General features: G+C 52.5%; 5 protein-coding genes across 5 annotated transcripts; 2 read left to right on the forward strand and 3 right to left on the reverse strand.

Moving 5' to 3' along the window:
• On the reverse strand, positions 1 to 4,268 carry B0T23DRAFT_151900 (uncharacterized protein). Its single transcript, XM_062832550.1, has 6 exons — positions 3,320 to 4,268; positions 3,102 to 3,234; positions 2,146 to 3,041; positions 1,121 to 2,089; positions 669 to 1,061; positions 1 to 592 (listed from the first exon to the last, which is right to left on the reverse strand). Exons 1-6 carry the CDS (start codon positions 3,980 to 3,982, stop codon positions 11 to 13), a joined length of 3,636 nt encoding a protein of 1,211 aa, XP_062693330.1. The 5' UTR covers positions 3,983 to 4,268; the 3' UTR covers positions 1 to 10.
• A 3,529-nt stretch (positions 4,269 to 7,797) lies between these two features.
• On the forward strand, positions 7,798 to 14,174 carry B0T23DRAFT_316460 (CCR4-Not complex component, Not1-domain-containing protein; the record flags this gene model as incomplete). The annotated part of the gene is made up of 2 exons (XM_062834933.1): positions 7,798 to 8,104; positions 8,185 to 14,174. 2 exons carry the CDS (start codon positions 7,798 to 7,800, stop codon positions 14,172 to 14,174), a joined length of 6,297 nt encoding a protein of 2,098 aa, XP_062693331.1.
• A 158-nt stretch (positions 14,175 to 14,332) lies between these two features.
• Positions 14,333 to 14,617, forward strand: B0T23DRAFT_404881 (uncharacterized protein; the record flags this gene model as incomplete). The annotated part of the gene is made up of 1 exon (XM_062838944.1): positions 14,333 to 14,617. The coding sequence occupies one exon, from the start codon at positions 14,333 to 14,335 to the stop codon at positions 14,615 to 14,617; it is 285 nt and encodes a 94-aa protein (XP_062693332.1).
• Positions 14,618 to 16,393: 1,776 nt separating this feature from the next.
• On the reverse strand, positions 16,394 to 16,780 carry B0T23DRAFT_316591 (uncharacterized protein; the record flags this gene model as incomplete). Its single annotated transcript, XM_062834942.1, has 1 exon — positions 16,394 to 16,780. The coding sequence occupies one exon, from the start codon at positions 16,778 to 16,780 to the stop codon at positions 16,394 to 16,396; it is 387 nt and encodes a 128-aa protein (XP_062693333.1).
• A 310-nt stretch (positions 16,781 to 17,090) lies between these two features.
• On the reverse strand, positions 17,091 to 18,832 carry B0T23DRAFT_151981 (uncharacterized protein). The gene is made up of 2 exons (XM_062832551.1): positions 18,080 to 18,832; positions 17,091 to 18,011 (listed from the first exon to the last, which is right to left on the reverse strand). Exons 1-2 carry the CDS (start codon positions 18,601 to 18,603, stop codon positions 17,225 to 17,227), a joined length of 1,311 nt encoding a protein of 436 aa, XP_062693334.1. The 5' UTR covers positions 18,604 to 18,832; the 3' UTR covers positions 17,091 to 17,224.
• Between the last annotated feature and the right edge of the window lie 3,054 nt (positions 18,833 to 21,886).

Here is a 21,886-nt window from a genome sequence, read left to right on the forward strand (position 1 = left end):
AAACCGATAGTCAAAAATCATGTTTATTGACATCCGGAATCTGATGCCTCTCATGCCGCGCATTCATCACATCCGCCCAAAAATCATAACTCAGCTCCTTCTGCTTGCGTGCCTTCTCCTCCTCCCTCGCGCGTTTCCTCATCGCCTCCTTCCTCTGCTTGCGCATCTTATTCCTCTCGGGCTCGATTTTCCTTGCCTCCACTTTGATCGCTCTATACCCCTCTTTAATCTTTCCCGTAGTCGCCTTGAAGATCTTCTTGCAAATCCCTTGCACGCGTGATGAGAAAGCGGCGATAAGAGAAGTGAAGATGAGGAAGAAGGAGACGGGAAGCGCGATGGCGCCTATGTACCCCAACGTGGGGATTGTGGAATTTCCGTCGGGGTCGTTGGGGTCGGCGCCGGCGTCGTGCCATTCGCGTGTGTTCATACCGAAGATACCCGTGAAGAAGGAGAGGGGGAGGAAGATGACGGTGAAGGTGGTGAAGATCATGACCGAAAGGTTTTGAGAGGCGGCGAGCTCGGTTTGGAGGCGCGACCACCGGACTTCGTCGACTTGGGCTTGGCGTTGGGCCATTTCGAGCATTTTCTCGTACTGGCGGTTGTCGGATGTTAGTTTGAGAGAGACATGGATGGAAGAGAGGGGAATAGATGGGGAAGTAAACACTTACATCCTTCTTGGTGGTTTCCACCCTCTTCACCATTTCGCTTGTCAGCTGCTTGTACTCTGTCAAATATTCCATGGCCTTGTCGAGATAACCCTGGCCGTTCTTGGTGATCTCCTTCAGACTCGGGTTGTTGTATATCTCCTTGAGCTGGTTAACCACTCCCTCCTGAGTTTCGAACAAGCGGAGAAGCGTCGACAGTTCATCTTCCATGTCTCTCAGCTCCAGCAGCGCCGATGTGTTCTCTCTGTTCTCCTTTTCGGCCTTCTCTAGCTCGCGCTTATGCCGCTCCTTGATCGACAACGTCCTGCCGCCATCGTCGTCGTCCAAGTCGTCAGTTGACGTGCTGATGAAGTTCTGCGTACGGAACCGGCGCATGTTTTGCGTCATTCTCTCAGCCTGTTTTGTTCACGTTAGCGTCGCATACCTTTCATCCCAACATCATTGATACTACATACCAGCAAACCAATAGCCTCCTCAAAAATCCTAAAAATATCCAAATCCCTATGCGTCGACAGCTCCACAAACGCCATCACCGCATGCAACACGATAAACGCCGCCAGATCCAGCGCATTATCCGTCCTGCCCGTCAAATCACCGTTCAGCTCGTTGTACACAATATTCCGCAAGTCCGCCTGCTGGAACAAAGTCCCTTCCTTGGGGCTCGACTCCCTTTTCGGGAAGAAGGTAGCCAGCGTATCATTATCGATCGCCCACAACCAAAGCTGGTCGACCATTAGCAGTTTGCCATCCTTGACGTCACACTCGAAATCGAACTCGGACTCGTCTTCCGAGCAGGTATCGTCGTATTCCTCCCTGTCATGATCAGAGCCCTTGGCGGTGCAGACCGAGGTGACCGCCGACTTTCGGCTAGGCGGGTCAACAGCGAATTTCGAGTGCGCCTTCTCGTTGTGCGCCGATTGATCATGCTTCGTCAGCTTGTATAGCATCTGATCATCATCACGGGCGTGCGTGTCCTTGAGGGACGGGTAAGCGAACTGGTCGAGCGTGCGGCGGCAGTTGAGCGGCGGGTCGAAGCCGATGTACTCCCAGATGACTTTCAACTCGAGCGACTCGAGGTGCTCGACGTACTCGGGAACGGGCTTGGCGCGGCCGTGGTCGAGACGCTTCTCGATAAGCTTGCGCCGGCGGATGATGTTGCAGTAGGTGTCGAAGTGCAGGTAGGGAAGATAGAGGTAGACGCAGCGCGGGCTGGCGGGGAGGCTGACCCGTCGGTCGACGAGAGGGGTGGTGAATGGGGAGGTGGGTAGGCCGGCGTCTGCGGGGACGAGACACGCGAAGGGCTTGAAGAAGGAGGGCTGGGATTGGGCTTGGAGACCTTGCACTTGTTTGGACTGCCAGTGTTCGCGGCTTAGAAGTTTCTGGAGGTTCTGGCCGCGGGTTTCCTCGATTCTCTTGATAACTTCCTATTTTTGGGTTAGCAACAGGCAAGGGGGAGGAGGAAATACACGAGCTAACTGACCTTTGCCCATATAGGATTATTGAACGGGACATGGATCCAGGTAATCTTCTTCTTCGCATGATGTGCGGCGCCGTATCGACCAAAGAGTTCTGGGTGAATCAAGTCCGGCCCAGTGCTACTAACATGATCGACAATCAACGACGGAGCAGAGAAGCTGCCGAGACTGCTGGCATCGCTATCCACTTCCGAGGATGGCCCAGTGCCATCGTCATCGTCTGTTTCTGTTATTACCGTCGAGGACTTGAGCGTGAAAGCACGTGTAAGAAGATGCCGTTTGTGTTGGACCTTGCTCAGCCGGTCTTGCAAGAACGGCTCGGCTCCTTTTTGGAGATACTGGCCAAGTTGGGTTTTGGTTGCGTAAAGCCGAGTGCTGGAGTCCGATTCCGGGTCAGTGTCCTCGTAAAACCCGACTATTTCCACCTTGACATGGTCCTTCAGCCTCAGGGGGTGATGGATATGCTTGCTTAGACTCTTAGCCTTCAGCACAGCCATATGCAAGTCCTCGAGGAAATCATGCATGGTGGAGATGTTGTTGGGCCCAAACGATGCAATGTTGGCATGGCTGTTGTCTATAGCAAAGACATCTTCTCTAGCCAATTCGAGCAACGCAGACTTGACTGACACCAAGGGAGCTGTGAACTTGACTTCACTGGCAAAGTCGGCACCCGTGTTGGAGAGTTCACTGTCAATGGTCTCGTAGAAGGACCAGATGCGGAGTTCACTTGCAATGTCCACAAACTGCTCGTGCACTTTGTCCAGCCAAGGATTGTTGTTGGTATTGACCTTGATCTGGTTGATCAGCGAGTTAGGTAGAGGCCGTTGCAACTGAAGTAACTCGCGGACGCTTTCCCTCAGGTTCCTCATGGACATGTAACTTGAACCCCGATGAGGGGTGGCTGAGTTTGGTTAACAATTTTACTTATAAGGTTGAAAGTGCGGTTAGGAAGGGTCCATACCAAAGAAGCCAACGCCATGGCAATTGTTTCTGATATCCCTGTACCGGCTGTCTTCATGGGCCTTGAGCAAAGCCCGCTTGACTACCAAGCCACCAATGCTATGGGCAATGAAGAAGAGAGGACGAGACGGGCGCTAGGTCGATCAGTCTTGGAAGTTCCAATGAAGCAACAGAAACACGTGGTTCCTGTTCTTGGGTTTTAGGTAGGAAAGGTCTTACCACGCCTTGGCGGATTTGCAGTACTTGATCCAGCAAGTCAACTGCCAGCATGTCGATGTTTATGCCTTCTCTCAATCCTCGATGCTTGTACGCCAGCACCCGAATCATGGGCTCCTTGTTCCGGATTCCCTGTTGAATCCATACATAAGGGGGCCTCGAGGATTTTGGCGTGCCAGGTTTCTCGGGAAAGCCAAAATCCATGTCGGTGACCGGGTCGCATGTCCATGGATGAAGCGGTTCCGCACCGGGACACGGCACGGCGATGAGGTCGACTTTGGTCTCATTGTAGCCATGACCGCCAATATCACCGTCAATGACAGCCCAGCCGGGCTCCGAGTCGGCCAACGTGACGGCGCTGCCCACGGTGGGTTTGGAGATGTTGCGCAAGTTGGTCATGATGGGATGACCTTGCAGGATCTTCCTGGCTTCATCACGGGCCCTTTCTTGCGAGGATCGGCCGGCAAAGGGGTCTTGGCCGGAAGGTGGTTGTTGGTGGTGGTGAGGCGGAAGGCCGACCGCCGCCGTGACGGCTGCTGCCGCATTCTCGAACTCGCCGGTGGCCGTCCCACTGCGACTCCCCACTGTCGGCGGTCGGGTGGGCGGCCGTAGCGGTTCCAGCTCTACAGCCTTGTCAGTGGAGCCGCTAGAGCCATTGTTGTCCATAATAGCACCCAACTGTGCTGAGCAGATCGGATCCTGTATTCTTCAGAGTCTTGGTTTTACAGGTAAAAGAGCAGCACAAGGTTGGGAACAAGGTCGAGAGATGTTGCGGTGGCCAAGACCGACAGAGTTGTGGAAGCAGACTTGGGACTATTTAGTTGGGAAAAGAGACCACGGATAGGCCAGCCAGCAGCGGTAAAGTGCTGCCAAGATAGCTGCCAAGAACAGCTTGAGCAGTCTATATCAAGCGTTGACCACACTTGCGCACACCAACCGCCCACCACCAGTCCAGGAGAGGCAACCGTCCAGGGGGGCGGATTTTCTGACAGAGGCGGGATTGGTCCGTAGATGGTAACTGACTGGATCAGTGGGTCGCGAGGGACCGGCAGAGGCATATGGTGCGGACCGAGAGGTTCTGGAAGGTGATAAGTCGTGTGTGTGAAGTTCGCTGAAATATCTTTGGCAAAGACCCCTCTCTAGCTGTGGAGGACTGCTGAGAAGAGAGCTGTCACTGGACGTCTGGCTGCGAGCAACATGGAAAGGGTTTAGCTTGGTCGATCCAAGCTCGAATGTCTTTACCGCCTTCCATGCCGCCCTCGCGCACCCGGTGCTGGGGACGAACGGGACGGAAAGGTGGGCAGCTGATGGAACTGATGAGCACCGATGAACACACCTCGAAAGTGTGTGGGCGAAACTTGGTCATGATCGTGGGGTCCTCGGTAACGTATCTGTTGCTGCCAACTGTCGGCTAGTTCGTTGCTTTTGTTGCTCACTTTTTTGCTTTCTCTCCTATGAAAAATTAGAAGATCTCGCGAGACAACGTCAACGGATGCCAAGTACAAGAGATGTGATGTTTCAGTCGCAGAGGCCTCAGAACCTGTATGGTCATGTAAAATGTAATGTGTGATATGATATGAGCTAGCTGATGTCATTCAGTTGGACTGCGTGAGATGTGATGAATGATCATAAGGTAAGAATCCCGTCGTTCAGTCAGCTTGTCTGTTGTATGTTCCAGAAATGGGTACCAGTAGTCTTGGCTCGACTATAGGACCCTCGACATGTAGTTGTAGCGCCAATATTCACTGCGCAGTATCTTGGCAGGCTAATCCCAGCTCGAATCGAACTGCCCTGGATGGGGACGACGTCGACATCATGTGTGCCTGAATGCGGGCTTCCTGATGATCTGATAACGAATCTATTGTGACCTGCAGTCATCAGTTTGCCCAGAGCGCCTGATATTCCAAACACTGCAATGTCAACTTGTGAAAGACATACACTAGGTTGTACCATACTCTGAAGAGTCTCTGGTCTGTCAGTCTTTTTGCAGTCCTCTTTGTCTTTAGGCGCAACATGTGTGGTGCCGAACCACAAAGTACTGATGACATTGTTGCCGTTGTTGGCACCAAATCAATTCTTTCTCTTCTTGTCACAAACTGGAACGGCTCTTGACAGTCGTTTGATAATCCTCTCCAGCCAAGATCAACTCGGCTCAAAGAGATGGTGACTGGACTCAGGGTCTGACTGATGATGCCTTTCTTGAAGGGGAAGCGTTTGTGGATGAGCTACAGACGGGTGGGAGTTCTTGAGATGAAAGTGGAAAGAATTCAGCTTCGTCTGTAAGAAGCCGCGAGAGTAACAACGGACGGCGGCTTTCACTCCGATCTAGACATAATGCCCAGGAACTGAAGTTGAAGACGGGAAGCGCAACAAAGATCTATGGTAGTGTTACAGTATACGGAACATGACGCACGAGCCACCCTTCAATCCCAGGTCCTGCCGTTGTGCTGCCCTCTTCCATCTCTTCAAGTTGCCTGCCCGCATTGCCTGCCGGTGACCGCTGCTCGCCTTGGCAATAGTGTACATAGCATGTACCTAGGTAGGTAGGGTAGTGTAGAGGTAGAGGTAGAGGGGGTAGGTACCTACCTCTCCCTCCCCAACCTCAAGTACCTACCTACCGCCCCGTACCGCACTGACACCCAACTAACTCTGTTGGCCTGTTGCCTGCTGCACTGGCAGTTGGAGGGGAGGCACCTGGGGGGGAACGGGCGCGACACGGGACGGGACCTACCTACGGTACCTACCTCTAGGTAGAGGTACCTACCTTACCAGGTACTGCGCCGGGTGCTGTTGAATGAATGCCGCCCGGGGCCTGCACAACCGCAGCGTTGTTCTTTCTCACCTCAGAGGAGTGGACCCCCAACCCGAGCTGCGGCAACCGTTGCCTTGCGCTGTGAAAGTGGAATGCGCCAACCTCACACGTCGGAAAAAGCACAACGACGGGACCACTCCGGGCTTGGAGCCAACCAGACTCGAATCCAGTCCATCTTTCTCTCCTCCCCCTTGACTTGTGATCGCAACTCCGCAGTCCAGAGCCCCGACCAATATCCAAAACATAACCGTCGACGCCGCGCCCGGCAGCCCCGCTACGTCCGCACGCACTTTGCCTCGTCCTTAGTGTTGTCGAGCCAGCCGATACCCCGACCGCCGCCGTCAAGAGACAAGACAGAGAGCCCCTCGCTCCGCCGCGCCGCCGCCGCCGCCGCCGACTGAACTCACGACGCCTCGCTCACCCGAACCCTACAAAGTGACGGAGATCTCGAGGCTGAGCGATACCGTACCAGACCAAGTCTCGTTTTTACGGTCATTTATCACCACCACCACCACAACACACACACACACACACACACACCAATACCGACTTTGTATTACATACTAGACAGAACTACCACCAGCACCACCACCACCGAAGTGAGCATTTACCTACCCACGTATTCAATTATCTGGCATAGTCTCCGTCCTTTGCGCGCCCCCCTCCACAACCCCCCCTCCCCCTCCCCCCTCCCTCCTCTTCATCCTCCTCCTTGTTGGCCGTCACAAGCACCAGCGCCCGGGACCACTACCACCGACGTCCACGTCTGCAACTCCGTGTCAGGACAAGCGAGGATGGGACGCGGTAGTCAAGTAGTGTGCAGAGTGAAAGAGGTAGTTGCTCGTTGGATCCCCCCGTCTCTGCAGCTGCCAGGTACACCTACACTACTCTCTGTGTGCCTGCCGGCATTCATCCCCGAGCACAGGTACCACGTCTAGCCTTGAGTGGCTACCTACCTCGCGTCTACCTACTGGATGGTGGTTCCACGACGGAGAACTACTCCAGCTTCATGCTACTTCCAAGCAATCCGTCTCCCAACTCACCTCCGTTCCCGTCCCTACATTCATCGTCATCACAGTACCACCTTCCCGAGCTTCTACCATACTACCTACCTCTAGGCCGATGGCGCTAGTCACAGCAACCTCAATCACCCCAGTTCAAAAGTAGCCCCACCAGCACAAGTCGAAGCTCCCTGACCAACATCCCAGATATCCAGATTTAGTTGCTCTTGAGCAATCCATCACCGAGGACACGCACATCGATCCCTCGCAAGTGGGACCCCGAAACCGACTCGTTGAAAAAAAAAAGGTACGCTTGCTGCTGTCACTCCCGCATCCACGTCCGCGCCATCATCTCGTCATCGCGAACCGCGCCGCGACCGCTTCCATCGTCCGTCTCCCTGCTGCCACAGCCTGCGATCGCGGCCAGCCTCGTGACTACTACCCTCTGCCTCGAGTCACCGTATTGCCCCAGCATTATCCACTCGGCTCGGGCAACCTGTCCACAACCAGATCTATCCGCAACAACAGCTGCGCCGAATCGTCCTCCGTCACCCCCTCCACTCCGTTATTACCACGCTGCCCACCCTCGACCGTGCTGTCTATACACGTGCTTTGAGCTTCGCTGACCTGGCCTTGTTCCTCCCTACCAGATAGTTAATGAGAACGGCATGGAAGGGTTTCGGTCTTACTTTCAGCGGTTAGTGGTCGGCAATGCCGGCCAAATCTTTCCGACCCAAAAATGGCAGGGCGTCAACTCGTCCACCTACCATCAGCTCGTCGCAGAGGTGAAGAAGCTATCACAAGACTTTGAGCAGTCCAGGAGAATTGCCGAGGCGATTGAGACAGGCACAGAAGACCTCTTCCGCGACTTTGATCTTTCCACCTTCATGGAACATTTCAAGCTCGATGCTTTTGAAAAGACTGTTCTAGCGCTTGCCTTCAAGCTTGGGAGCAAGCCCGACCTCAAGACCAAGGGTAGGCCTTCCCATTGCCTCTCCCCGGCTGCTTTCGTGGCCTCGGCCCGTTGTTTGCTGACCCCAGATCCTTCCATCTAGCCGACGCCATCTTATCAACAAACTTCCCCATGTTTGGCAACATTCTCAGCAAATCGTCCGGCACGCATACGATGCTTGGACCTGATTTTATCGCTGGGTTGCTCGATCGCTTCATTCAAGTCCACCCGCCCAATTTCAACGCGGCAGCAAAGAAGGAGTTGGAGCATAATGTGCAGTCTCGATACATCCAAGGAAATCCCGATTCGAACCCGCTGCCTCCCTCTCAAGTGCTGTCCGCACTTGATCTAATGCGACTATTGGCAGACCGACCCCCGAATGCCCTGACTCTCTACATCCACAAGACCGGGCGAGACTTCACCGAGATTGAAGAGACTTGCTATAACTACCTCCGGAATCGTCCGGCGAACTGCCAGTTGAGTGAGGAGCAGGTATCCCACGCGCTCATGTATACGACCATCAGCCAAACCCCTCCGCATAACCCTTCGGTTCTTGTCACGGCTCTCAGGCGTGTTCTGCCAGGTACCTTCAGATGGCAGGATGTGGTCTCGTACTTTGATCACAGCGGTGCCCGAATCACTGCGCCCCAATTTCTTCGTCTCTACAATGCTCTGCTGCCGATAGCGCAAGACGACAGCCAGGGTTTTGATATTCAGCGGCTATGGGGTGGCGAGTGGGAAAACCCAGAGACTCAAATGTCCTTTGTCTGCGCATACACCTCACTGCTGCCTGAACAGCTGGACGCCACCACCATCCCGGGCCTGAAGCCGACCTTCACCTTGGACGATTATGCACAAGCACCCCAGATGATCCGGGAAACGGCCGCATATGCAGTCAGGCATCCCTTGGTATCCGAAGCGGCCATGTCTGCCATCTTCAACGTCGCCCTCCACTCTACACACGCCTCCAAGTGTACCGAAGCCAAGCGTCTTTTCCAGGATGTCGTCGTTCCCCAAGTGGCCATCTTTGTGGTCTCGGCCTTCAGGGTGCCCAAGCCTTGGCCCAAGCTAGCTGAGGACGCCCTGGTTGACTTGTTCATAGAGTCGTTATGGGCAGCCAAATCACCCGAGACCGATTTTGTGATGAATAGCCTGTGGAGGTGGGACAAAGATTGGGTCAAAATGAGGTTGATAGATGCCCACGCGCACAGGCCGATATGTCTGCCACAAATATTCGAGCATTCCATACGGCAAGGCTGGCTTGAGGAGCTTGTCTATCTAATCAATGGCTTTGGGTTCGATCTCACTGCTCTAGCCCACGCCGAGGGTTACCTCGACTTGCAGGAGTGGGCACAGAAGAACGCAGAACGGAGTACCGAGATGGCCTCGGCCCTTCTTCAGTTCCTGATGATCAAGGCGAATCTCGAACTGCAGTATCAGCGTTCTGGGCCCGGTGCCCCTAAGCAGAGCACCACCCTGCAGGTTCGGACAGTGTCTGCCATGCTTCAGATCCTGGAGGAGTTTCTGCCCAAGTCGCCGATCCCGGAGCTTATTGTGGTCCAACGGCAATGTATCACGGCGTACCCGAGGCTTATCAATTACGGCGAAGGGTTCGATGACATTATTGACGCCAACGGTCGTGATGGAAATTCCTTACCCCAGGCTGCTAATGTTAGAATGGAGGAGCACTACAAGAAAATGTACAGCGACGAAGTCGCGGTGCGAACCATCGTTGAGGTTCTCGACCAGTACAAGCACTCGCGAGATCCTCTCGAACAAGACACCTTTGCTTGCATGATTCACGGCCTATTCGATGAATACGCGCATTATGAGAATTACCCTCTGGAGGCGCTCGCCACCACGGCTGTGCTCTTCGGCGGCATCATCTCTCACAAGCTCGTTTCGGAGTTGCCCCTCAAGATCGGACTTGGCATGATCCTCGAGGCTGTCCGGGACCATCAACCCCAGGAGCCCATGTACAAGTTTGGCTTGCAAGCTCTTCTTCAACTCCTACCTCGCTTACGCGAATGGCCAGGGTTTTGCACGCAGCTACTGCTCATCCCGGGTCTTCAGAATACGGAGGCCCGCAAGAAGGCCGAGGATGTTCTTCGTGAGCACGAGGAGGAGACGATGCGCGCCCGCGGAGGCACCTTACCGCTTGGCCCGACCATGGGTAACGACAACATGACAAACGGTAACCTTGACGAGGCTCACGGTTCGGAGCAGCACCCACTGCCATTCGCGTCGGTCAACGTTGATCCGCCTCCACCGGGGGTGATTTATGAGGACCCAACCGCCGAGGCCCAGGGCAAGATTCAGTTCTTCCTCAACAACCTCACTGAAACTACACTGCAGACTATGTACAAGGACCTTCGCGACATGTTGGAGACCAAGCATCAGCAGTGGTTCGCTAGCCACCTGGTTGAGGAACGTGCCAAGATGCAGCCGAACTACCATCAAGTTTACCTTGACCTGGTAAAGATGTTTGAGGATAAGTCACTGTGGGCCGAGGTTTTGAGGGAGACCTATGTCAGCGTCCAGAGAATGCTCAATTCCGAGGTTACGCTGCAGAACTCAACTGAGAGGACGCACTTGAAGAATTTGGGTGGCTGGCTCGGTCTTCTGACGCTTGCGAGAAACAAGCCCATCAAGCATAAGAATATCGCTTTCAAACAGTTACTTATGGAAGCGCATGATACCAAGCGTCTCCTGATTGTTATACCTTTCGTCTGCAAGGTCCTCGCTCAAGGAGCTTCATCAGAGGTCTTCCAGCCACCTAATCCCTGGCTGATGGACATTATCCATCTCCTGATCGAGCTGTACCACAACGCCGAGCTGAAGCTGAACTTGAAGTTCGAGATTGAGGTCTTGTGCAAGGGCCTCAAGCTGGACCACAAGAGCATTGAGCCGTCTGGCGAGATTCTCAACCGGGTTCCTGTCGAGGAAGTTCCTGATCTGAATGGGCAAGAGCTTGAGCCCTACGACAACACCTCTATTAACGGTATGGGTAGTGTCGCGGGTGGCCTCCCCGCCCATGCCTCTCTTCCGATCCCCGACCTTTCCGCCAGCCTCTCGATCCCGCCAACCGAAGTCATTGATCAAGCCAAACTGCACAGCATTACCTCTCAAGCAGTTACGCGAGCCCTGCAGGAGATCATCCAGCCAGTGGTTGACAGGTCCGTGACCATTGCGGCGATAGCCACACAGCAAATGATCCATAAGGACTTTGCCACCGAGCCTGATGAGAACCGGGTGCGGGACGCGGCGATCAACATGGTCAAGTCAACTGCGGGCAGTCTTGCCCTGGTCACGTCCAAGGAACCCCTTCGCTCCAACATGGCCAACTACCTTCGTGCTCTCTCGGCTGAGATCGGTCTAGTGCTGCCCGAGGGTATTATCATGCTCTGCATCAACTCGAATTTGGATCTCGCTTCTAGCGTAATCGAGAAGTCGGCTGAAGATCGTGCGGTTCCGGAGATCGAGGAGATGATTCAACCTGAAATTGAAGCCAGACGCCGGCATCGTGCGCAGCGTCCGAATGAGCCATATATGGATCCTGGACTCACTCGCTGGGCCTGGACCATTCCTCATCCCTTCAAGTTGAACCCAAGCATGACTGGTCTTAACGCGGAGCAAATGGCTATCTACGATGACTTTGCCCGACAGCCGAGGGCAGTCGCTTCGACGACAGGACCGTCCCACGCAGCCTCCACATCGGATGCCAGGTCTCTCGCAAATGAAGTCCTTGGGGATCAGTTCAACACTATTTCGGCCCTTCCCACACCTGCGGAGACACCTTCGCTTCCTCACCTCGGTGGTCAGCTTCAGCACTACCCCCAGGGAAGTGGCGGATTGGCAAATGGACGTCAAGCCGGGCTTAACCAGGTGGATGCCAGGACCATTGCTGACAGAGTCAACAAGCTTTTGGAGTCACTGACCGCGGCCGCCACTGGTGCCACCGAGGAACACTTCAATGAACTGCCCCGCGCTCACCAAGTCCTGGACATCATTGACGCTCTTGTGCAACTCATTATCAAGACTCAGCAGACGTCTGAAGAGTTTGCAGCATATGCCGCAACCCAGATCGCCCAGTTGATCTTCAGACAGCCAGGCGATACCCTCTTGCTTGAAAGTCTCGTCCATGTCCTCGAAACCCTCCGCAAGATTGCCGGTCCGGCCACGAGCCAGCAGATCAGGAGCCTCTTCCATCAACAACCAGCGGAATACTTCCTCAACCTTTCGCTCATTGCAGCACTGCTCGGCACGGACCTGCTCGACTGGAGAAGCATTGATGCGGCCATGTCTATGGCCCTCCAGCAACGCAAAGAGGGATCCGTCGAGTTCCTCGAGCAGCTTGTGGATCTTACGCTGCTGAGTGAGAGCCCTCTTGCGCTCTATGCTGACTTTGTCCGCAGTTTGGAGGAAGCATGGGCCTGGATCAGTGAGAATCCGGATGTTCCAGGAGGCCAGAGTCTCAAGTCCAAGATCCTTGCCCCTCCTCCGGACTTGCCTGAAGGCCTTACTCCGGCAGAGATCCTCGCCATCCGTCAGGACCAGATGGAGTATGTCTTTGACGAATGGGTTCACCTCTGCAACAACCCTGCCGCCTCCTCCTCCAAGTCGTCGACGATCTTTGTACAGCAGATGCGCTCCAGAGGAGTCATTGTTAGCACTGATGATTTCCTCATGTTTGCACGCCTAGCCATCGACAAGTCTGTGGACCGCTTCGAGCATGTTGTTCACCTCAATGGAACGATAACGGAGGCGTACCAGGCTATTGATGCTTTAGGCAAGATGATCCTTATCTTCTTCCAGTCCCACGAAGACAATGCCGACGGACAAACGGCTCGCGCTGCTTTCATTGATTCCATCCTCGCCCTTGGTGTGCTGGTGCTGAATAGCCACCACGTCAAGCGTGGCGACGCTTTCAACTCAAGGGTGTTTGTTCGGTTCTTCTCCTACCTCCTCCACGGCATTCACTCTCTAGAGGAGCTGCCAGAAAATGAGCGTGATCGCTTCATGCTTAGCTTTGCCGAGCGTCTTTACGACCTGCGGCCGAGCCTCTACCCAGGCTTCGTCCTTGGCTGGCTCACACTTGTCACCCACCGTGTCTTCCAGCCAGCCATGCTTCAAATGGCTAACAACGCGGGCTGGGAGGCGTACACCAAGATCCTTCGGGATTTGCTCTCTTACCAGGGCGAGCTGCTGAAGCCGCTCGAGCTCTCGATCTTCGCCAAGGAAATGTACCAGGCCGTCCTAAAGCTCCTCATCATCCTGGGGCATGATTTCCCTGATTACGTGTCTGCCAACCATGTGCTGCTGTGCCAGAGCTTGCCGCCTCACGCAACGCAATTAAGGAACATGATCTTACTGGCTACTCCTGCTTCGGCCGCGAAGCCGACCGATGCCTTCCAGCCCGGCTTGAAATTGGATCAGATCGCAGATATCAAAGAAGCAGCGATCAGTGTCTACGATCCTGCCGAGCAGCTACGCCAACTGGGGCTGCTTGACATTCTGGACCAGGCTTTGCAGAACGGCCCGTCCGAAGATGCCATTGCGCAGATTACACACGCTATCACTAGGTCTGGTAGCGGAACGACGGACTATGGCTTCGTCCCTATTGACGTCAACCGTCAAGTCATCGACGCCGTAATCACGCATATTGGCAACTTTGCCGTCAACCGCGCCGCCACCAGGAACGACGCCTCTGTGTTTGTCCCGGGCGCACAAGACCTCAAGACACTGCAAATGCTCATCACGGAACTCTCCCCCGATACGAGGTACTTCGTTCTGAACAGCATGGCGAACTGGCTCCGCTTCACCAGCGCCCACACGCACTATTTCATTCAGGTCTTCCTTGACTTCTTTGGCCACGACGTCGCCTCCACGGATCCTGAGGAGATGGACATTCGGCAGCAGATTGTTCGGATCCTCCTTGAACGGTTAATAGGCTACTGGCCGTACCCGTGGGGTCTGATCATCACCACCATGGAGCTGGTCAAGAACGAGAAGTACAACTTCTTTGAGCTGCCTTTCATCAAGGCCACCCCTGAGGTGCGGAGAGTGTTTGAGGATAAGGTTCGCCAGCACTAGAACCGCTCGATAACCGATGGGGAGCAGATGAGATGGGGGTTCGGCCGTCCGCCGATCCAGGGCTCGCTGGGGAGATTGTTGCTAGGTTGCATATACCGAAGTTGTTATGATGGAGACCTAATGTCCTCATATGGAGACTCGTTTATACCACTGGGCCCATGGAGCAGCAGAGACGCATTAGTCGAGCTAGGGTGGAGATATGTGCCGCCCCCAGAGGTCTCTTGGCCACGGTGGTCTTGGAAACCTCTTTCCAAGCCAGAGCCAGAGCCAGAAGCCAGAAGCCGAGGCCGGAGACGCAGACACAACCCGAAAAAGCAGAATCAGAGATTTTAGTGCTGACAGACGATCAACAGCGGTGGCGGAAGAGGGCAGTAGACAAGGCGCGAGGGGAGGGTACCAGGAGAAGCTTAAAGTATGGAATGGTGAGTGATGTATGTAATTAGCATGGATATAATCTCACACCAACAAAGCGGAAATAATAGGAGTTTGGAACAAAAGCGAATAGAGATTATAATGTTATACTCGGTACTGTGTTCCAATTCCGTTTCGCCTTGTTCTACTCGCTGAGAAAAGGAGGGAAGAAGAGAAGAAGAGAAAGGGGTTAGGAGGTAATGGTTGATATGTAAGGATTCAAAATGGTATGTAGTACAGCTTTTCAGTTGATACTTTACTGCCAGTAGTACTTTTGCGATGATCATTTCACGTGTAATGATTCGTGCTCGGCCGTTCTTTTTTTGTCTTCTCCGTTTTTGCTTTTTCGTCTCTCTAAAATAACGAGGGGCCTCATATATATCTCAAAGGGTCGGTTCATTGTACATTCATTACATACCTATCTACACTCTCATCAATCTCAGCTAAGCCACCAGACAGAAAATCAACAAATATTTCTCCCATTATAACTTTTTTCTTGTTCTTTTTTTTCTTCTCCCATCAACTCTCAAGAAGAATGTTAACCTGATAAAAGGTTAGTCAGATAGATGGATAGATGGATATGTAAGTAGGCACATACATCTAGGTAGGTAAGTAAATATCACATAATGAAAAAAAAAAAAAAAAAAAAAAAAAAAAAAAAAAAAAAAAAAACCAACTAACTACTAATTAATCCCTCGATAGCTTCTTTTGTGTGTATAGAGAAAAAAAAAATTGTTATACGTTGACCCTGTCCATGCCTACAGAGTCATCTACCATAGACTACCACTCTGGACATAGCCAACCAGCTAAGTATAGTAACCATTTATATATATATATACCCATCTACGCTTCAACTACTTACCGTCTACTATACCGTCTACTATACTGTTTACCTTCTACCAAACCATCTACCTTTTACCTCCTTCGTTGTATACAGCCCATGATGAATTTTGTGATTTCAGACATTTAGACATCCAGACACAAGTACCTACTACACCTCGCTATGTTGATCTGATCTGATCGGATCTGATCTGATCTGTTTGATTGACATCAAGCCACCAACCACCACCACCTTCTTATTGAACAACTCCAACTCCAAACTAACTTCCTGAGTAAGAGCTCCCTCCCCTAAATGATACTCTACCTAAGTAATGGATTTTCCATCCATCCATCCATTCATCCATTCATGGAAAGAGAAACAGGTAGGCAGGCGATTTCATCATAGAAGTCTAAGTGTGATTGGATTTGTCTCCTCCCTCTACCAGCAGCACCAAGACTAGCACCAGCCCGAGTTACCACCAAATAATTCACGGGCGGAGGGCAGGTTAGGGTAGAAGACGTACCGCACACGAACGGGATCTCGCTCTTTTGTGTAACACTTCATTTGATGCAGTGCGAGATACCGTACTCCCCTGAATCTCTCTCTGTGAATCTGCAGATTCCCGTAAAGTACTGATTGATGTCAGGGTCCATCATTTATTCGTTATTGACGACCCGTCCAAATCTTGAGGACAAGGTTTGGTAGAGGTCGGTTAGTTGGCAGCATGTGTATCATATACAAGCACCGAACATTGAATGATTCACAGTCATCGTTGGGTATTGAACAAAAAAGGTAGCAGCGAAATAGGAAGCGCCTGTCTTCTTTCTAGATATAGGAATGAGTCGAGCTTTCTAGCAGTAGTATATAAAAACTCCAGATCTGTCTTTTATTTTTAATCCAATCACCTTCTTTCTCTTCTCCGAGATTTTTTTTTCCTTCTTGTCCTCTTGTCTATCTTTGAACATGATTATTTTTCTCTTCTCTGATCTCATCCTCTGGCTTTTCCCTTTTGTGTATCACCACATACTGCCCGCTCTCTATATCTCGAGAAAGGGGCAGGAAATCCGGAAAGTACTAGTAACTTTCCATCTTCTTTCGTTCCTTTCATACGCTTGACTGGCCTTGCTGCGCCTCTTTGCAACCGTGGAATTAAACCAAAAAACCCAGTTGTCTGTTGTTGCAAAGAGACTCGAAAAAGAAGTGGGTTGGGCCGCAGTGTTCGACGACATGCTGCGCCCAGGGTATTCGCTTGACAACGCAATCTCCGTCCTCCTAATGTATGAAAATCCATCCCTAGGTATCCAGGCCATTCGTGTTTTTCTCTCCTCATCACGGCACCATTCCCAGGTGCACGCGGCATCCTTCCGTCTCCCATTACTGGCAAGGATGACTGACCCAAAAAAAAAGGGGAAAAAAAAGGAGCAGAATAATCCCAAAGGAGTTTGTTGTAAACCAAATAAGTGCAATGGGGGAGATTTCCATCGATCCCGTGAAAGCAAAAAGAAATATTCAAAAAGCCAACCGTCTGACACCTTCCTTGACATGCCCACATCAGCTGAAAGTCATAAACGCCATTTCGTGACCCAGCTTCGTCTATGGGATGAACCAAACCGTGAATGCCCCTGTAAGCCCCCCTGTGAACTCCTGTGAAAACCCCATCAAAATGATCTGTTGGTAGCGCACACACTTGCTTCAATCATACACACGTTGCGCTGTTGCACCACATAGCTTGACTTCCGAGACTTGGAAGTTGCCCAGAAATCCCGACTTCAGTCGTAAAGAAATAGTCATGAGAAAGATGGTGTGGGAAAAAGGAGATTTAGAAATCATCCAGGAGGCAATCAAGCTCATCGAGCTCAATGTTCTCTGGGTTGCGATCCCACTCGAGCATCGCATCGAGCTTGCGCCAGCTCTCGGACTCACTCGTACCGCCCAATTCCTTACGGCCGTAGTTCAAGGACATCATGGTCGAGGATGGCTTCATCGCAGGACTCGTAAGATACGAGGTCCGCTCACCGAACAACACATTGTCATCCTTGGGGCAATAGTCAATGTCCATAGCGGTGTTCACAGGGGAAGACGCGGAGAGTTCACCGTTGAGTTTCCGTTTTTGGAGGCCAGTAGCTGTCTGTGTGAACTCTTTTTCGTCCTTCTCAAGCGGAGGAGAGACGGCGCGGTGATTGCGGCCGTTCTGACTGTTGTTCGAGGAGTGGGCCCCGGACAAGCAGTAGCGTGTGGAGAATGAGCCAATTGGTGTGCTGGGCATGGGGACGTCGTCCTCCATGTCGTCAAACTCGGGGCTCGAGAGATCCACCTCGGGGCTGGGGCTAAGCTCACGTCGTCGGTCCAGGTCGGACTCATCGGTCCCTGATGCGGCGCTTGAGATGCTAGGCGAGATGATAGCGCGCGAGGCAAGATTTAGCGCAGCCGCCTGAGCCGGGTCGGGGAGCGGCTGGTGGGGGCATGTGGTAAGATAGAAATATGTGCGGCGCGGGTGAACAGACTCGAGCTCCTTGGCAATTGGGCACGGAGACGAGACGTTCCAGCACGTCCTCTTGAGGAATGTAGACAAGCGAGACGAAACGATGGCACATGGGTTGGCAGATCTGACAGAAGCACGACCAGTTAGCGAAACAACATTCTTGCAACGGCAATTGGCAGAAGGTGAACTCACTGTTGAACAATCTTCAACTGCTGCATCAAGACTGCGGCAAGCTCCTTGACCAAGTGCGGCCTGTTGCCGGTATTTTGGAGCTGGACGATAACGGCTTCGACGATGTCATCATTGATAGCCTCAAAGTCAATTGGCCTAGGAGGATCGTCGCACTCGACAGATTGGCGCGCCTCGCCGGGGGAGGGAGGGGGTGTGTTTTGAAACCTGACAGTCTCGCGCTCCTCACGCTTCTTCTGTTGGGGTTCGGACGGATGCGCGCGGCCCTCGGTCTCGACAGCGCTGTGGGTGCGCTTGAGCTTCTTGGAGGAGGTAGACTCCGCTTTCGAGCTGCTTGTATTTGAAGGAGTAGGCGAGGCCATGTTTGCTGCTGTGTTTGATCGTGTGTGGGAGCTGGTGTGAGAAGAGTCCTTTTGTTCTTTTGAGGCTTTGCCTGCGGCAGCGGCGGCTCTTGAGTCTTTGGAGACCGGGACGTGGATGCCGAGCGAGGGCAAGGAGAGGGATTTGCGTCGGGTGTTGTAAGGCATGGTTGCGGTAGTCTAGAAACGAAGTAGACAAGGAGTGCGTGGTCGTAGATTGACGGCTTTTTGGAGCTGAGACTGATTATGTTACAGGCTAAGAGTAACGTATGCGTGAGCAAGGCGTGCGTAGAATCGTCAACAACTGCTTGACACCTGCTTCACAGTCGTGTTGGAGATGTTGGAGAAGAAGGAGGAGGCTCGTGAGGGTGCCTCGTTTTGGGGGAGGGAGGGCGCGGAAGGCTTGGTTTTGTCGAGATGGGATGGTGGTGGTGACGACTTGACGAGATCGACAATGCTTTGCTTCTGAACCACGCCAACAAGGAACGTGCACGAATAGCAGACAAGATAGTGAAGAGGAGGATGAGTCTCTTTTTTTCTTGCCTGGAGTCGCCAACAACTCTTTTGTAAAAATAGTAGATAACAAGAATATGATAAATAACCCTTTTCTCTCCCGAAGACGATAGCTATCCAAACCACGATTCAGATTGATGAGCGTTTTTGCAACAAATTTGAAGAGAAGAGGAGTAGAAGGAGGGAGGGAGAGAAGAAAGAGAGCAGAGACGACGGTGGTGGCGGATGATGGAGAAGGGGGGGGGGGGGGGGAGTCTATCTGTTATGGAGGGGGAAGAGGACTGAGTGAGTGATGAGCACTCGGCAGCAACAACAACAGCAAAGAGACCTAGGGAAGACGAGACAACGAAGAGACAGAGACAGTGCAAGAAAATGATGGAGGGACGGGATGGAAGCACCTGCGAACGGCAGTGGAAATGGCAGAATGGTGGATGGATGGATGGATGGGTGCCAGGTGAGTGGCACGAGTGGTGGGTTGAGTACCGTTGCGCTGGTGTGGATGGAACGCGCAATGGGAAAAGCGTCGCCCGTCACTTTTTTTTTTTTTTCTTTTTTTTTTCTTCTCCTTGTTCCCTCTTTGCATTGCCGTTTGGCGAAGGGGGGCAAGGGGGGGGGGGGTACAGTGGGATTCAAGCTGTGCCGTGCGGGACGGAGTGCAACCCATCTTGCGATGATGGAAGGGGGCGACTGGCTGGCGACTCGAGACAGCAGCTAAGACTCACCTAGACTGCCGTGGACAGAGGGGCATGGACACTCGACAGGACAGGGGGAGGGGGTGTGTCTGTTGGCGTTGAACCTACCCTAAGCCAAGAACGACCAAGCTTAAGAACCTAGGTAGTTTGGAGAAGTGAGGGCTAAACACATCAGATCCGCCAATGAAAGTACACCATTTTCCTCGAAAAGGCGGTAAGGATCCACAGACAGGCAATGGGTGTGGATGTGGATTTTTGGACTTAAGCAGTGTGGGGTCAACCTGCCGAGTGTACCCTACACGCGTAATAGATCCAATGCAACTGGTACTCGTAACTGGCAGCAGCTGGTGAGAAGCAGCACAGCACCCACTGCAGCATTGAGAGGTTGCAGCAGAAAAGTGGAAAGTTGCGTCGAAAGGCACGCGGAAGAAAGAGGAGCAACAGCAGCTGCCAGTGTTTGAAAGCGCTGCAGAGTAGGTACATAACCGAAAGCAACGCGACTTGCACCTCTACCGAAGAAGGAAAATGAAAATGTCAATCGTTCACCAGAAATCGCATCGAACTCGCATGACGGGAATGTTAAGCGCGATTGCCCGCTCCGACAAGGAAATACACTGAACAACACATACAGCTGTCTAGCTACAAACATGATAGCACCGAACAACACCAGCATAGCATGACCACATCTCAAACCACATCAATCCATGGATGGGAGCCAAAAACAGGCAGACGGCACGACCGCACGCCAACGTTGAACCTTGACCCACGATGAACTAGATCCGATCTGGAATTCTGGGGTCCACGATTGGCTGGCGGAGTGGCGGCACGCTCTCTACTAGTGTACCAATGGCATTGCACAAAGTTAAAAGCCAATCCGAAGGATCCGCGAGCACGGCGAACGTACTTACCAGAGGACAGAGAAGCCGAAGCGAAGAGACTCTGGCAGACATGACAAGACCTGACGACATTCCCAAAGACTGGGAAAAGTATGTTCAGTAAACCCCTCAGAAATGATGCTTTGCAGTGGCTCTCCATCGTCACCATACAGCAGCCGCAACTATCAAAACAGATTGGCCATTATTACCCTACACTGACAGTGTTGATCAGTGACGACAACGAAACCCCCACCTCATGAAAGCCAGTTGTGACATTTCAAAGGTTGGTTCAAGTTGATGTAGTGATTTAAAGTTTTCCCGGGTTGAGACAGCTCAACCGAGGTGAAGACAAAGAATCGAGCCATTCCGGTCTTGCACCTTCTGCTTTTGCTCCTTGGCCCTTCTCATTTCTCTTCCCTCCTTTTTTTTTTTTTTTTTTTTTTTTTTTTTTTTTTTTTCAGGGTCTTCGGGCTCCTCTCTGGGTCCTTTTTGGATGGAGATGAACAAATGCAGGTGGGTTTCCAGAATGGATCTCCGCGAAGCTGGCTACACTCGAGTTGGTCGAATGGCAGTGCATCGTTCAGCGGAAAATTCATGAGGCTGCCCCACTTCTTTCGGAACCGTTCTCAATTCCAAAACAAAGATGCCCCACTGAACACAGAAGGGAAGGAAAAAAAAAAAAAAAAAAATGGAAAAAAGGCAGATGCCTGTGCCTGGAAGGAAAAAATGGTATTTCTCCGCTCCGTCTTTCCGAAAACTGCACTGCTGCGTAAGGTTTTCAGCACGGCAGCCAACAGAGAAGAAGAAGAAGCTGGATACCCACCTGCTAATAATACCCCAGTTCGTTGTGGTTCACAATGGCAAAGTTCAACAATTCCACGCTTTGTCATCGCTATCAGCTGAGAGCTGCAGCGCATTGGGGAGGCTGATATGGGTTCCGGACAGCGGGAACAGAAGGCCGCTGACCATTCGTCCTTCTTTGAGTTCTGTCCGTCCTGTCGCCACAAACTCCGGTTCACTCAGCAGCCCCCAGAGCCCGGCCCCACGATGTCGGTCGTTTGCGACAATTGCCGTCGGTTGATCCTCCAGGGGTCCATTGCTACGGTTACGTCGTCTGGTTGCGCCTCATTTGCCTCATCTCACCACGATCTAGTGTAGCCCCGCCTCCAGCGTCGGCGTATCGCTTCTTCAATTGTTTTCTCTTGGGCGTCGCTGATGCCACCGGATGGACAACGTTATCGAGGGCCCATCAAATGATAGTAAACCTAAAATAACAGAGTGATCCCATCAGTGCCGGCGTCTCACGTGCTTTGCGAGGCATGACGGAACCAGGCGTCTCAAAGCTGGAAGGGAACTGGAACACGGAACTGA

Source organism: Neurospora hispaniola (assembly GCF_033458365.1).
Source record: "Neurospora hispaniola strain FGSC 10403 chromosome Unknown B0T23scaffold_4, whole genome shotgun sequence".
In the NCBI taxonomy this organism is placed as follows: domain Eukaryota; kingdom Fungi; phylum Ascomycota; class Sordariomycetes; order Sordariales; family Sordariaceae; genus Neurospora; species Neurospora hispaniola.

What these genes read in the sequence shown, in the direction of transcription:
- B0T23DRAFT_151900 (XM_062832550.1), bottom strand. Translation starts at nt 3,982, where the DNA reads ATGGACAACAATGGCTCTAGCGGCTCCACTGACAAGGCTGTAGAGCTG. An exon ending in TGCAAATCCGCCAAGGCGTG is followed by an intron (nt 3,235 to 3,319) that starts GTAAGACCTTTC and finishes TGATCGACCTAG; the next exon opens with CGCCCGTCTCGTCCTCTCTT. An exon ending in ATAATCCTATATGGGCAAAG is followed by an intron (nt 2,090 to 2,145) that starts GTCAGTTAGCTC and finishes ACCCAAAAATAG; the next exon opens with GAAGTTATCAAGAGAATCGA.
- B0T23DRAFT_151981 (XM_062832551.1), bottom strand. Translation starts at nt 18,603, where the DNA reads ATGCCTTACAACACCCGACGCAAATCCCTCTCCTTGCCCTCGCTCGGC. An exon ending in CAGTTGAAGATTGTTCAACA is followed by an intron (nt 18,012 to 18,079) that starts GTGAGTTCACCT and finishes TGCTTCTGTCAG; the next exon opens with ATCTGCCAACCCATGTGCCA.